At 40.8% G+C, this 14,663-nt stretch overlaps 1 protein-coding gene across 1 annotated transcript; it reads right to left on the reverse strand.

Annotated features, from left to right (window-relative positions):
- Positions 1–9,991: 9,991 nt before the first annotated feature.
- On the reverse strand, positions 9,992–13,958 carry LOC129774213 (uncharacterized). Its single transcript, XM_055777921.1, has 5 exons — positions 13,886–13,958; positions 11,285–11,986; positions 11,047–11,233; positions 10,584–10,992; positions 9,992–10,522 (listed from the first exon to the last, which is right to left on the reverse strand). The coding sequence occupies exons 1-5, from the start codon at positions 13,956–13,958 to the stop codon at positions 9,992–9,994; spliced, it is 1,902 nt and encodes a 633-aa protein (XP_055633896.1).
- Between the last annotated feature and the right edge of the window lie 705 nt (positions 13,959–14,663).

The raw sequence follows: 14,663 nt of genomic DNA on the forward strand, positions 1-14,663 counted from the left end.
TTTAGAGATCATTTGTTTGAAGTTTAATCTGAATTCATTCTGAATGAATGAATATTTGGAGAACTTCGAAAACGAGAGCGTTACGTTGGAGGCACAAGGTTTTATGTATCCAATATTGGATACGGAAATATCCTACTGATGGAGAAGAATAATCTTAAGAAGCTATCCTGTTAATTGCGATTGATTGAAAAATCACAAAACCAAATGTATTTGGTCACAGTGTTACATGGATAGAAAACATTAAAATAAACTCTTTCACATGAATGTATTTTTAAATTCCCAGAGGAACTGGCAGATTATTTTCAGTAACGATTGAATATTTCCTCATTTTCCTCGATACTGGAAGCCCATCAGTGGTTAATGCAAACTCGATAACCATCTGTTAATAGCACTTGATTGGAACATATTTGGTCACAGTGTTACATGGATAGAAAACATTCAAATAATTATTATTATTATGATTATGTTTGGTTTATTTCGGCCGGCTTTAACCTTTTAGGTCATTCACCGTATCTCGGAAAATGTATGGTTTTACAAATGTAAACAATAATACAATTACATGACATAATGGAAAATGAACAACATATTTAACAATATTTTCATCGTTGTCAATCAGTATATAACGAAACCTCCTCGTACAGGGGCGTTGCGGAGACGAGACGGGCAGCGGTCTTACAGCATAGATTGTCTCGTCCGTTTGTCTTATCTTCATCCTAGCAAATCCTGATTTTCAGTACAACGCATGTGATATTTCTGGAAAAACGCAAAGGAACAGTATGCGTGTTGATTACGAGAATAGAAATGGTACTCACGCGGGCTACACTCAGGTTCCCCGCAGCACCTGCCGCCGGAGGCTCATCAGTTTAAGTCGGAACTTCTCCGGATAGGGATGCTACAGGGAAGGTGCTCTTTTAAATTTCCCAAAACAGGCCGGCATCCTTCAGGAACGACAGAAGAACCTCCTCTCTAACAGGGTCATTGCTGAGAACATCCCTTATTGATGTTGATAGTTGGTAATGTTCTCGCAGGTCATGATACTCCGCACAGTTGATTAGCATATGTTCGACTGTTAATCTGGTGTTGCATGTTGTGCAGATTGGTGGATCACATCTGGTGATCGTGTGAGCGTGGGTGACCCTCGTGTGTCTCGCACGCAACCTGGACAGGACCCTTTGTTCCCGTCTGTCGTCCCTATCGTTCCATCGGGTCAAATCGCCTTTAACTTTGCTTAACAAGCCTGTCGAGCTTCTCCAGTGTCGCGTAAAGTGAATGATGGTCTCGTTTTTGAAGTTTTTAAATATGTCAGCCGCAGGAACGGTGTCCGTCGCGAATGCCTGTGCCGACCTACCAACTGCCGCCAGTGTGTCCGCCCGCTCGTTGCCATGAATGTTGCTGTGACCGGGGACCCAACACAAAGTTGTCATCGCTGCGCAGTTTACCTCTATTGCCTGAATGAATGGGTGCCGTGACTCTCCCGCTTCCAAGGCTGAGAGCACCGACAGCGAATCGGTAAAAATGACCACTGGAGTATTAGCTGGAACACGACCTACAGCATTTGCTATGGCTGCCGCTTCCGCCGAAAAAACCGAGCACAACTTTGGCATTTTGAGACATAGGCCCCTTCCGATGCCGCTGATTCCGATGCCGACTGAATTGTTACACTTGGATCCGTCAGTGAACACTTGCATGTGGTGGGTGAATCTGGTGTTCACCAGTTCCGCGAACTTCGCTGTTGCCACGCTAGAGTTGGGGTTTGCCCCTAGTGATGATGCCAGGCTGGTGTCGATACTAAGTCCACTCTCGAACCATGGACGTTTGCATACACGGTGCAACCGGGCTAGCTTCGGAAGGTCAGTTCCAGTAAAACTGCGATGGATCTCTTTACTCACCTGGATCAGCACACAGTCGTTCCCTGTGGTTTTTTCGAGATAACTGAGAGCACGTTTGATAATGGTGACCGCAACGATCCAACGGAAAGGAAGAACACCTGCCTCAACACAAGCATCAGTCGCCGGAGTACCGGGCAAAAGATTCGAACAGAGCCTCACCGATCTGTTGTAAAGTGGGGCAAGTACACTTGTTAAGCCGCTTCTGTTGGTGCACGTTGCTTCCACCCCGTAGAATATGCGACTATTGATAAGAGCTCTGCTGATATTCAACCCGGTATGTCTGTTCCATCTAGGGTGACGCGAACTGATCGTGCGTAGCAGTCTTAAGCGGCTCTCGCACTCTTGTTTGATCCTGCGAAAATGTGGTATGAAACAGAATTTCCGGTCGATGGTCACACCAAGTATCTTAGGTTCGCGTCTGAACGGGATGTTGACGCTTCCCAATTTCACCGGAACACCAGTTGCCACATGGTGTGTGTTGCAGCAGTGTGTTATCGAGCACTTTTCTGCAGCAATCGAGAATCCGACTGATTCAGCCCAGCGTCCAATCGCGTTTACTGCTGTTTGTATTTTTCTACGGACTGGGCGAACCCTTCTTCCTGACACTACGATGACAATGTCGTCCGCATACATGAAGGCATACACATCCCTTGGCAAGCACTGGAACATGGAGTTGACGCTAACTAAGAACAGTGTTACAGCAAGCGCGGAGCCCTGAGGAACACCGTTTACCTCCACAAATTCATCGGACTGGCATCCCCCAATCCCAACTCTGAACTTGCGGTTAGCTAGGTAATCCTGCAGGAATACGCCGAGTCTACCTTTTACGCCCCAATCGAGAAGCTGACGAAGGACTCCCTCACGCCAGACGGAATTGTAAGCCTTGGCAATGTCGAGAATGCCTATATCGATGTGATGGCCCGAATCGACAGCGCGCCAGATCGTCTCGCTTAGTGATCCTAGGTAACCACTGGTACCAAAACCCTGTCGAAAAGCGAACTGCCGGTTGTCCAAATATTTGCCGTCTTCCAGGAACTGCATCAGTCTACGATTCACCATACGCTCCATGATTTTTCCTACGCAAGGTAGTAGACTGATGGGGCGGAAATCACTAGGGGACCTCGTCTGCGTTTTCTTGGGAATGGGAATGACTAATGCAGTTTTCCACTTCGTCGGGATTGTACCGTTGGTCCAAATTTGGTTGTACAAGTCCAGTAGAACCCTCTTTCCATCTATTGGTAGGTGTTTTAAAAGATGGTAGCTGACGTTATCCAACCCTGGTGAACTGCCTTTGGCTGTCGAAAGGGCATAATGCAGTTCAGCTCCAGCAAATGGCCTGTTATACATCTGCGCAGAATCGGGCGGGAAGACGACAGGAGATTGTCGTTCTATTCTTCGTTTACGTTCTAGAAAGCGCGCGGGCAGAGCAGTGTCAGCTGATAGCGAGGCGAAAAATACTCCCATTCGGTTAGCGATCTCGATCGGATTTGTGATGGCGACATTGTTTTCCACTATGGTGAAACCAGTGTTTCTTCTTTTTCCGGCTAGTGCATTCACTCTTCTCCAGAGCTCAGCGGTCGACGATTCTGGGGAAATACGGTCTAGAAATGCTTCCCAGCTATTCTTTTTAGCCACTATGATGGCCGCCCTGGCCAAGTTTTTCACTCTGCGAAACTCTTCCAATTTCGCTGTGTAATCGCGATGGTTCGTCGGTATTTTGCGAAGAGCTCGGAGTGCCTTACGTCGAGATTTGATGGCTGTTTCCACCTCTGGGCACCACCAGTGGACGGCTCTCTTTGGAGGAGAACCACTTGTGCGAGGAATATGTTCACTCGCCACACGAACGATGATGTTTTCGAACTCTTCAAGTGAAATCCCTCGATCCATCTCATTCGGGGTTAGTTCGCTTGATATTTCATTTTCATAACCATCCCAATCGGCCTTTTCGTATATCCACCTACGTCTCCGAGTGGTGGCCGGACGGCAGCTGCCGTGGCTCACCATTATAGGATAGTGATCACTGTGGCACTTATCTGGAAATGTTGACCAGCTGAGTGAATCAACTATTTGGTGGGAGGAGATAGAGAGGTCTATTGCTGACGTTGATCGACCCCGTGAGAAGGTGATGCTGCCGTCGTTCAAAATTATCGCGTTCCGACTCTCTACAATATCTGCGATTTCCAACCCCCTTCGGCTGTCTCTAGCAGATCCCCAGAACGTATGGTGTGCATTAAAGTCACCCAGGAGCAAGAATGGTGAGTCGATCTGTTCTATTAAGCCGTTAAGCATGGTGCAGAAATTGGGCTGGTTTCGCGGTACATAAATAGATACAACCGTAATGGCTGAAACAACATCTTTCTGGCTACTGCAATCAGTTCAGTGTCCAAATCTACAGAGGTGGACGGGATATCAGAACGGACCGCAATACCAACAGATTGGAAAATGTTCTCCCCGATTACCGCCTCCCATGAATAGCGGCTACCAAGCCAACTCGATGGGTTTGTATCACTACGAATATGCGTCTCTTGTAGAGCTAAGCAGAGCGGATCTGTACGTGCGATGATGTTCTGCAAGTCTCCCAAGTTATTGCGGAGGCCATTCATGTTCCACTGAATAGCGAGTATGATGTTTGAGTTCCTACTGGTACTGGACGATGTTGGACTCGATGATAACGAGTGCTCTGGAGGAACGTAATCGGAAGCAGTGGACGTGTTCGAGTTGTATAAACATAAGGAACTTACCCGGGAACAACCCGGGTTCCCCGCAGCACCTGCCGCCGGAGGTTCATCATTTGTACACGGCACCTCCCCGGACAGGGATGCTGCGAGGACGGGTGTTGTGTGTGTTTCGTTGCTCGTTACATTTGTGATCTCCGCTCTTCTACATCGCGTCAACGGATGAATACGAGGCAGGTAGAGAGAATTGACGAGTGGAATTGAAGATATGTATGGCATGGATTCTGTTGTACTGACATTTGCTGCTGTTTGTGAAGGTACTGAAAGCAAATAGGGAAGGGCGCCAGTTGTGTTCGTGGAGGTATTTATAGGAGAACTTACCCGGGAGCAACCCGGGTTCGCCGCAGCATCTGCCGCCGGAGGCTCATCGTTAGGAGTCGGAACTTCCCCGGGCAGGGATGCTGCGGAGATGGGAGCTATACTGACTACACTAGATGCTTCTTCCTGAGTTGAGATTATTGTTGTTGTTGTTATTGTGTCGTGCGTAAGATTTACTTCGAGTGTTCTGAGTTACGTTGTTTGTTGATGTAAAACTGTTGGAAATGGAGATATTCGATGACCGGTCGCAGAGGTGGTTTCACCATCAACGGGTTGGAGCAAGACGTCCCGGATGGATTCACTTTCCTGCTGCGCTTCTTCAAGAAGTGAGGGTGGTACTCCACATTCCCATCCCTCAAACCGGTTGCTTGTGTTGTTATGCTGCAGGCTTATGTTGGTTGTAGTGTTTGATTTGGGCTTTGGCGTAGGTTTATTGTTATTTCGTCTTTGCATTATTGGGTCGGTTAGGTGATTTAAACAAGTCTTGGCTGGTTTCGGAATCGGTTAGATCCACCTCTTCCACTGCAATGTTGTTGACAGCTTGTCTGGTCATGATTGGACTTCTTGCGTTGTTGGATACTTTTTTGGGAGGTGGTGATATGCCAGATGTTTGTTGTTGCGAATGAGAATGCTGCTGTATTGTTCCTCGTTTCGATTTCTTCCTAATTCCTTCATGTTCTGGTTCGCTGGTCTGTGAGTTCGATCGTGATCTGCTTTGAAGCGACGTTTCGATGAATTTTTTCATTTTCTGACTTTGTAATTCAAGCTTCTCAATTTTCGTGTCTCTGTCTCGGATTAGTTGTAGTAATTCATTGATTTTGTCGTCTTTCTCCTTGTTCTGTTCGATGATGGTATTCATTTTCTCTTCCAGTGCTTGTCTTTGTTCCAATTCCTTTCCAAGTTTAGAGATTTCCGCTTGCTTCTCTTTTAATTGGTTTGACAGAGTATTTAATCTGGCATGGTCGAGACGAGGTTGGGCAGCTACCTGTGCATAACTACCATTCCCAGTCGCTACACGTTTTCTCGCATTCACATACGAGAGATTGTAGTCTATCTTCGTGCGGATTACTGCAACTTCGGTTTTAAAAATCTCACATTGACGGCTGCTAGGTCGGTGGTCGCCTTTACAGTTTCGGCAGAATGGTTGTTCTTCGCACGTTTCTCTCTCTTCATGTTCGTTGGAGCAATTTATAGCATCTTTTTATATCATTAGGGCAGTTCAATCGTGGGTGGCCGTATTCGTAGCACTTGAAGCACAACATTGGGTTCGGATATTAGGGACGTGTTCTTACGCGAAGTACTCCTACTTTCACTGTCTCCGGGTAAATGGATTTATTAAATGTCAGAATAATAGCTGGGGTGTTCTCTTTATTGCTTTTTAAAATTCTCCTCGCTTTTATAACCCCTTGACCTTTCAATTCCTTTTCGATCACTTCCCCACTGAGAGGTAATAGATCGAAGGAAGATATGACACAGCGGCTGATGTTGAGTGTAGGATGTAATACAATCGATACTTCCGTTCCGTCGAAAAGTTGGGACATTTGGAGTAGTTTTTTAACCTGGGTGGCACTTCTCGTTCTCAATATATATCGAGTGCATTTTGCCTCACTTTTCAATACTCTTCCCTATGATGAACGGATTACATGGTAGGTTGGCTCCGTTCTTTCCCGTGAGCAGAAGGGTGGTGACGGCTCCAAATTCATTTCTTGACCCGCCGGGATCGTCCCCGCTACTGCATGCCATGTGTTTCTGTACTAAGCAATTTTTTCGGGTTCGTCACTTACTGCTAACTTAATTATAGTGGATAAAAAAAAATTGGTGGAGACGCTTGGTCTTTATCGCACACTAATTTTGAATGTTTGAATCCAATGGAGACGCGAAACACTGAAGTAGCTCTCTTTTGGTCTTGGACCCTGTTACTTCGGTGTGTGAAGTAAGACGGTAGCAATAATTCCACTCACGTTTACGACGCAATGGTTTCAAATATGATATCGCCGGGTGGCGGAGAACTAATTCGAACTATCTCGGGTGGCAGAGCCCAACTTTTGAATTGAATTCGATAAACACTTCTAAACTTAGGATAGTTTAGCAGAACGACCGATTGGTATGGAGGCTCTACATGAACTGACATTCAAATAAACTCTTTCACATGAATGTATTTTTAAATTCCCAGAGGAACTGGCAGATTATTTTCCGAATCTTTCTCGATGCTGAATGGCATCCAAACGGAAAGAATTCCGTGCGTGTATGTGTGTGTGTGTAGCGGCTGCTTCGAGATCTTCCCGGGGAACCGTTTGTGGCATCACTCTCCTCCTGATGGATTCCCTTCTGGCCTAAGGTGCACAAACAGGCTCTTGGTGACACCGTTCATCCGCGCTTTCATCATAAACGAAGAGCTTCACCATAACAGCGACAACATGCTCCAATCCCTGTTCAATTAGAACTGAGTGGATTTCCGAGCGGCGCTCACTTATATACCGATTGGTGATTTCAATAGCCTGTTTTAAAAGCAATTTTAAGACTATTGAAACAAGTTTTTGGATCAGAAAGTAACAAGTATAGAATGCGTAGACATTTTATCTTTCGAATGAAGTGTTTATCATACCATTCGGTTCAGTTGTTTAGGAGCTATTAAAACTCAAAATCTCGGTCTCCGGCGTAACGCTTTCGTTTTCGAAACATTGATTTTACACCCCGGTATAGAAATGAAAGACGTAGTCCTACGTCAAAACACGGAGCGCGAACGAACACGATCAGTCCGCACCGTCGCTCAACCCGAACTCGGTCCTCAATCCTCTAACATTCTGGTAATAAATCCACACGGGGTCATCAAAGGAAGTAGAAGTATGCTGCAGTTATAAAAGCTGCTATTAATAACGTCATTGCGGGAAACTAAGGAAATTTAAGGGTTTAAGGCAGTATTCTAGTCTAGAAATTTGAAAAAAAAATCAATTTTTTTCCTTCATATTTCTGTAGAGTAGGCGTTCAAGAATATACCCTGGAAAGGACTTATCGAAAATCCTATTACTTACCAAGTTAGAACCATTTTAGTGATGCTCTATCTAACCTGGTACGGTTATAACAATGAACTTCAAACGCATTTTCCTCGAAACTAGTCTTTTCAAACTGGCTGTACGTATCTAAAGTTCTTCTGAGCCGATTCGTGCCGAATTTATATGAATACAGTCTGCAGGCATCTCTCTATCGCATGAACCTCTAGAAAATTAAATTTTTAAAATTTTACTATGTTTATAAAATCGGGAAACGTAAGAAAAAACGTTTTAAACCGCATTTTGTTTTTCAAACGGCCGCCGTTTTGTCAAAAAATATGTTTTTGACTTATCCCAGGATCATGCGATAGCGGCATATTTACTGAATCAGAATATGTTCGATTTTTTTTTGTTTCAGATAACCATAAGGGCTGGAATCGTGTACGCCATGGCACAACTTTTTTTTGGACTCTCTCACTTCATCAGCTCCTTACTATTCCAGTTATGAATATTTTTTCTCCGTTCATTTTTTGTTTTATTGTCGAAAGACAGATGAACAAAAAATGATATGATGGATAATAAAAATATTCTTTGTTTTATTTTTACGGAACTCGAAAAAACGTCCGAAATTCGTGTCTCTACACTATAATACCCCCTTAAGGGAATTATCAGGAAATGAATCCAAATTGCTAAAAATGTAAAATGTAAACCTTATACTTTATAGTCTCAAAAAATATTCCTTTATCATTGAATGCAAAGAATTTTTAAAAAAAATACTATATAAAATATCAAATAGATCAAAATACTGTTACCTTCGTGAATGTAAAAATGCCCAACACTCATGATCAGAGATGCCAACCTTCCTGATTTTTCAGGATTTCGCAGACTTTTTAACACGCTCCCTGATATCCTGACGAACACTCAAAATATATAAAAAACGGAAACGGAAAAAATATAAACGATCAAAAAGTTTATATTTTTTTCATTTATGCATTTCCGCTTATGCGAGGATTTATATCATGCTTATTAATTCTTTTATATATCCGGTCTTCACCCGAAGGAAGATATACTCTGTTTCTGGTGAGATTTGGAAATGATTCTGTATTATGAGCCACAATGAGCCAACCTGTTTCTCAGATGTATGGCTCGCAACAATTTTCGACGAGGAAGCAAACATGTTCAGGGAGGAATATTTAAGCTGTGTGAAAGATAGCGAAAGATTGTGAAACAGAACTATGGATATAAAATTAAATTATAATGCTTTGATTGAAAATGATGTTTTTGTTTTTACCAAAAATCGACATTAACTTTTCGGACAACCCAATATGAGCTATCCTGATTTATCCTGATTTTTATTTTCATTCTTCCTGATTTTTTCAAATTATAGTTGGCAACCCTGCTCATGATTACAATACAACACAACAGTTAACATTTCCTAACAATATAAAAGCTAATTTGCAAGAAAAGTTGTTGTGATTAGCGATTCATTCGAAAATTTCGCGGATTGCGTTGAGGCATTCCAATAGTTGTTTATTTGTTTATTTATTGGAGGAGGGAAAAGTCCATATTCTGGTAATATTCCTAGTAAAAGTTATGGCTTCTGTATTCACTTACCCTGAATTTAAACTTGTTCCGTTGTACTTTATTATATATTCCAATGTCATAAAAACATGCATTTTATGTGATAAATGACTGTTGCAATTTAGGGGAACGAGTCTGGGCAACCTTCCCCTATGCTTCCCCGGTTTGGTTTCTACTCTACGTTAGAAAGATTATTGCGATCAACCAAATTCTGAATAGGTTCATGCGGTTCGCCTTGTGTCAGCTTCCATAGAATGATCGAAATAATCTTCCTCGCTTTCCTGAACGATGTAAGTTGATCGAGTTGATCACAAACGTAAATTAAAGATAGCCTTTCATAGATAAAACAATTTTCTTCAGTTTGTAGTGTCAAAATCTTCTTTTTTTTCTTTTTCAACCATTTATTTGTCACTATTTTGACATGTCTTCCACCTATAAAGTCAATGATACGTAAACATTTTTTTTTTGTTTATTTAACTCATTTGATCATCGCCATTTTCGTGGCGGTATGTCGCTGTTCTTGCCCTTTCAATTTAATAAGCAATGATTTCTGCTCAATCATAAATGCAATCAATGAGGCGAGCACACCAAATAGTAGAGTGATAAATCCTCCCAAAAGATCGATCAGTTCAAGAGTACGAGGTTTATAAGATTCCCGCAAACGAGAATTGATGGCCGCCGTTTGAACGTAGTAATCACTACATTTGTAAATTATTTCCAATTCTTGGTAGTGTCGGAGCCGAACTTCTGCCTTTCGCAATGTAAGCTTGTTGAACTGCCCCATCAGAGGCCACGTTTTAGTGGCCATGGATACTGTATATACATAATACAGATCTTCTTTCATAAGTTGATATTTCTGGATGTTCTCTGCTGTGATCCATTCACCGAGCATCAGATGGCCATGTTCCAGACGTCCCATAACGAATGCAACGTTACCCCTGTCAGCCATCTCTCGTAACACTGAAGGAGGCTGAGCTTGGAAATTGGAGATCAGTGTTTTGACTTTGGGCTGAATGGACGAAAAGTTTTGTGATTGAGACCATTCCAAATTCATCATTTTTCTGTATTACATTTTCCGATAGAAGCAATGCAAGTATCCAAGCCTCGTGCGTCTGCAACCATATTAGGCCACTTTGGGCTAGATCGTCCAGCGTGTCGATAGATGGTTCGAAAAGAGGAACTGTTCTTAAACTGGCATTCTTACTTGAGTAAATGTTTCCTAAATTGAAAGCAAAAAGCAACAACGACACAGATAAAAGCACATCTGAAACTTTTTGTTTACGTAAGTGGGCCGTTTGCAGCAGGAAAATGGCGAATGTATCGAAGCAATATCGAGCGATATTATATTGTCTTTTTTTGGTTTGGCCTAGTTGATCCATCAAGAAATGCATGAACACAATTATGAAATAAACCGCGATGGTCGAGATCCAAACAGGGACAGAAAAGGCAATAAAAATTACTCGCCATGGCGGCTGAGGCCTGAAATATGCAATTTAGTTGAGTAAATGAATTACAAAATATTACTTACCTTACATTGGTTTCGGTGTGAGACAAGTGACAGCTCCTTTTTGAGTGGACTGGGAGATGGTTAGGAATTTTAGCGGCTCGTACCAGTTGCCTATCGCACCCAACCCAACATCGGCGCGTCTTTCCGCTAGATTTCCAAGAATTCCGTTACCTGTCCTGTTCGCATCGATTCTACCCCACATGTTGACCTCGTCTGTAAACCAATTGCACTACACCTCACCATATCTATACCACGGCTACTTACCGATTATCAACTCTACCGAACAGTTATACCGTTGACAAAACTCCACCATCAAACGACCATCAACTCCATCCATATCGTATGCTTGGTTTCCTAGCTTCACCAGTGGTCCACCAGACTCGCTTTTCTGCAAAATGATATGTGGAACGATATCAAAGGTGGCCAGTCGAATGGACTTTCCCTGAAGGTTGGAAATTTTATCAGGGAAAAATTGATTTCCATAACGAAACGTATTGTTTCCGATACCAAAAATGTCCACCAAAAGTAAATCGGTGGATTGTTCGACAGGTCCAACGTAGCGATGGGTCAATAGTTCAATCGATTCCATATTGGCAGTAGGTCTCAGAATAAGCAAATTCATAATTTCCAGGAGATTGGGATGATCGCATAACTTGTTGACCAGGATCGGTTCGTCGAATTGTGCACCATCCATCAGAAGTATGATATATTTGTCAGGATTTCTGTAAGTGGCTTCATCGTGGCACTCGATGAATTGATCCATGAAGCCGATGATGGAGTCTTGATGTACGATGAACACATTACAGCCGAGTTCTACTCCTGCGAGCAATGGATTGAAGACAGTGTCCCGGTTCGGCTCTATTGATACTGTAGGAATTGGTGGTAGTATTTTTAGGTCTGATAGAGTACCAGTAGAGCCATCATATATTTTACATACAGTATGTATTACTGGTAAATAAACGGTAACTGAGAGAGAAAGAATATACAGGTCGGACTTGATTATATGTGATTCGATTATATATAATTTTGGACTCGATTATATACAGCTTGAATTTTTTTTTATATTTCAAATATGACTTACTTTACTTTACAGATAGAAGTTGGGCGTCAAAGAACAAATTGTAGAGCGTTTAGAAAGCCGCGTTTAATTTAATTGATAGAAACAATCAATAATAATTCCCTACCAAAATGTTATTTAAATTTAAAGATGTTTCACAACTAAATTCTGTACTAAATTTTCACATCTTTCTAATGGAAGTAACAGAATCGTTTTCTGTAGCGTACTTTTTCATGTAGAGCCAGTTTGAGGTAAAAGAGTCCGAAACAAACAATAAGTTCTATAACTCTGTCATTGTCGAAATTCGAACATATGCGTAGAAGGATTATCAAATATGATCCTCTATCACCTCCCGAATGAATTCGGATTTTTTATATGAGGAAGGTATTTAATGACTCTAAGGGGATGAACCAAAAATTAAATTCTTCTTTTATATTCAAAAAACGAAATATATAAGCATAAAAACGATTAAAGATTTTTTTTTGTCAGTGAAAATAAATCGAAAACTGTATATAATCGAGTCCGTGCCATAATTACAAACTGTGCTCGATTATATACTCGATCATATATGATTCGATTATATACACTTTGAAAATAAATATATTTTTTTATATTTCAAATATGACATATTTCAAGAAAAAAAAACACAACATTTCAACGTTAAGGAGAAATTTAATTGGCTATTATTAGTATAGTGGAGTAAAATCGTTATTTTAGAAGATTTTTATTGAATTCTCACCACGAATTGTGCATACCAATATTGCAGCGAAAATAAGAAAGATAGGAGTTAGAGGTGGAAAAACAGTGGAATACAGTGGTTTAAGGGCTTTAATTTGGTTGATAGGAACAATTAAGTTTATTATGAATTTTTGAGTTGAAATTAACTATCTACTATCTTTTCAGTTTTTCACTTCCAAAATGCTATTTAAATCCACTACTTTTAGTGCTTCACAAATATATACTGTACTAAATTTTCTCATCTTCTAAATGGAAAGAACAGAATCGGTCCACGTAGTTGAAGTTTAAGGCAAACAGATAATAATAAGAAAGTACAATAACTCTGTCATTGTTAAAAGTCGACCATGTGCGTAGAAGGAATTTTTTCGTCAATTATAATCTTCTACCACCTCCTGAGAGATTCTAGATAAATTTATTTTTCTTCATGTGAGAAAGGTGTTTTCTGATGGGGATGAAGCAAAAATTAAATTCTTCTTTTATACTCAAAAAACCAAAATATATGAAAAGAATTTTTTTTTTGACTCAATTATATACAGGATTTGATTATACACAGTAAAAACAAATAGGAGACTGTAAATAATCGATTCCACCCTATGCCAAAAACGGGAGAAATGTTAAGGACTTCTTGATAATAATACTATTCTTTGTTATTTGTGTATGGTAAGTTTTGACGAGAGTGCTGGCAGCAACGTAATTTAATTCAATTTAATTGTGGAAGCGAAAAGCAGTTTTCCTCGTATTCTACATCATAAGGCCAATTAGTCATTTCTTCAACCAAAATCTAAACTGGAATTTCCTTGAATGCAATTATTTCTGGAAAAGTGTGGGAACGAATTTTGGTAGATTGATAAGAACTTGTAAACATTTACGTCTTGTTTCTCACTTGAAGGCGATCCTGAAAACAACCCGATGCTGAATACGTAAACTTATAAATCACAGACACGTTGTAATGTCCATTATGCCAGAAAAATATGAAAAAGTAAATCTTTCATATTTTTCTGTTACCTTCGATTTGCAATCAAAACATCGAAACGTGAATTAAATAAATATCCACATATCTAAATACTTACGAATCTCCGATAACAGTTTTTCAAATTCAGTAATATGCGAAACTTCAGAGAAAGTCGTCGTCAAGTTCTCCATTTCCAATTGAGAATTTTCTGTTCACAAACTAAGCAACATTGCACGGAACATAAACGAAAGCCTTTGTTTTATGGAAAGGCTGAGTAAATATCGATTATTTTGTTTGTATAATGAAATCATGCATTATTAAGTATTGGCTAAGTTTTGATACAATATTACTCTGCATGATATGAGGTGCGTGAAATTTTCCCTCGGCTCACCACACCTTTTGGTCGACAAATTGATTGATAAATAATAATCTATTTTGATAAGTGAAACAATAAACTATCATATATACTGTCATATATACTCTGTTTTATTCGCACGACAAAATTCGTTCACAAACACTTACAATACAGAACACATAATCATCATTTCATAGAAACAATATTTATTCCAAAAAATCATTGAAGGTCGAAGTTTCTTTCCTGTACCATCGCTCGTTTTGCCTTGAAGGGCGACATCTCCATCGTGAATACAATTTTTGAAACAAGCAATTCCAGCCCCAGGATGAAAGGTCAGTCAAATTCAGAGCGCGTGGTTCATTGGGTTCCCGCAAATGGGAATTAGTAGCTACCGTTTGAACGTAATTATTACTGTATTTGTGAATCACTTTTAGTTCTTGGTAGTGACGAATTTTAGCTTCCGCCACCCAGGTTTTTGTAGCCATAAATATTTCGTAATCGAACATTTTTTGCCGTTATCCATTCCCCGATCATAAGATTC

Source organism: Toxorhynchites rutilus, chromosome 3 (genome assembly GCF_029784135.1).
Source record: "Toxorhynchites rutilus septentrionalis strain SRP chromosome 3, ASM2978413v1, whole genome shotgun sequence".
NCBI classification, from domain to species: Eukaryota; Metazoa; Arthropoda; class Insecta; order Diptera; family Culicidae; genus Toxorhynchites; species Toxorhynchites rutilus.

What these genes read in the sequence shown, in the direction of transcription:
- LOC129774213 (XM_055777921.1), bottom strand. Translation starts at nt 13,958, where the DNA reads ATGGAGAACTTGACGACGACTTTCTCTGAAGTTTCGCATATTACTGAA. An exon ending in TTCGGTAGAGTTGATAATCG is followed by an intron (nt 11,234 to 11,284) that starts GTAAGTAGCCGT and finishes ATTGGTTTACAG; the next exon opens with ACGAGGTCAACATGTGGGGT. An exon ending in CATTGCTTCTATCGGAAAAT is followed by an intron (nt 10,523 to 10,583) that starts GTAATACAGAAA and finishes TCGTCCATTCAG; the next exon opens with CCCAAAGTCAAAACACTGAT.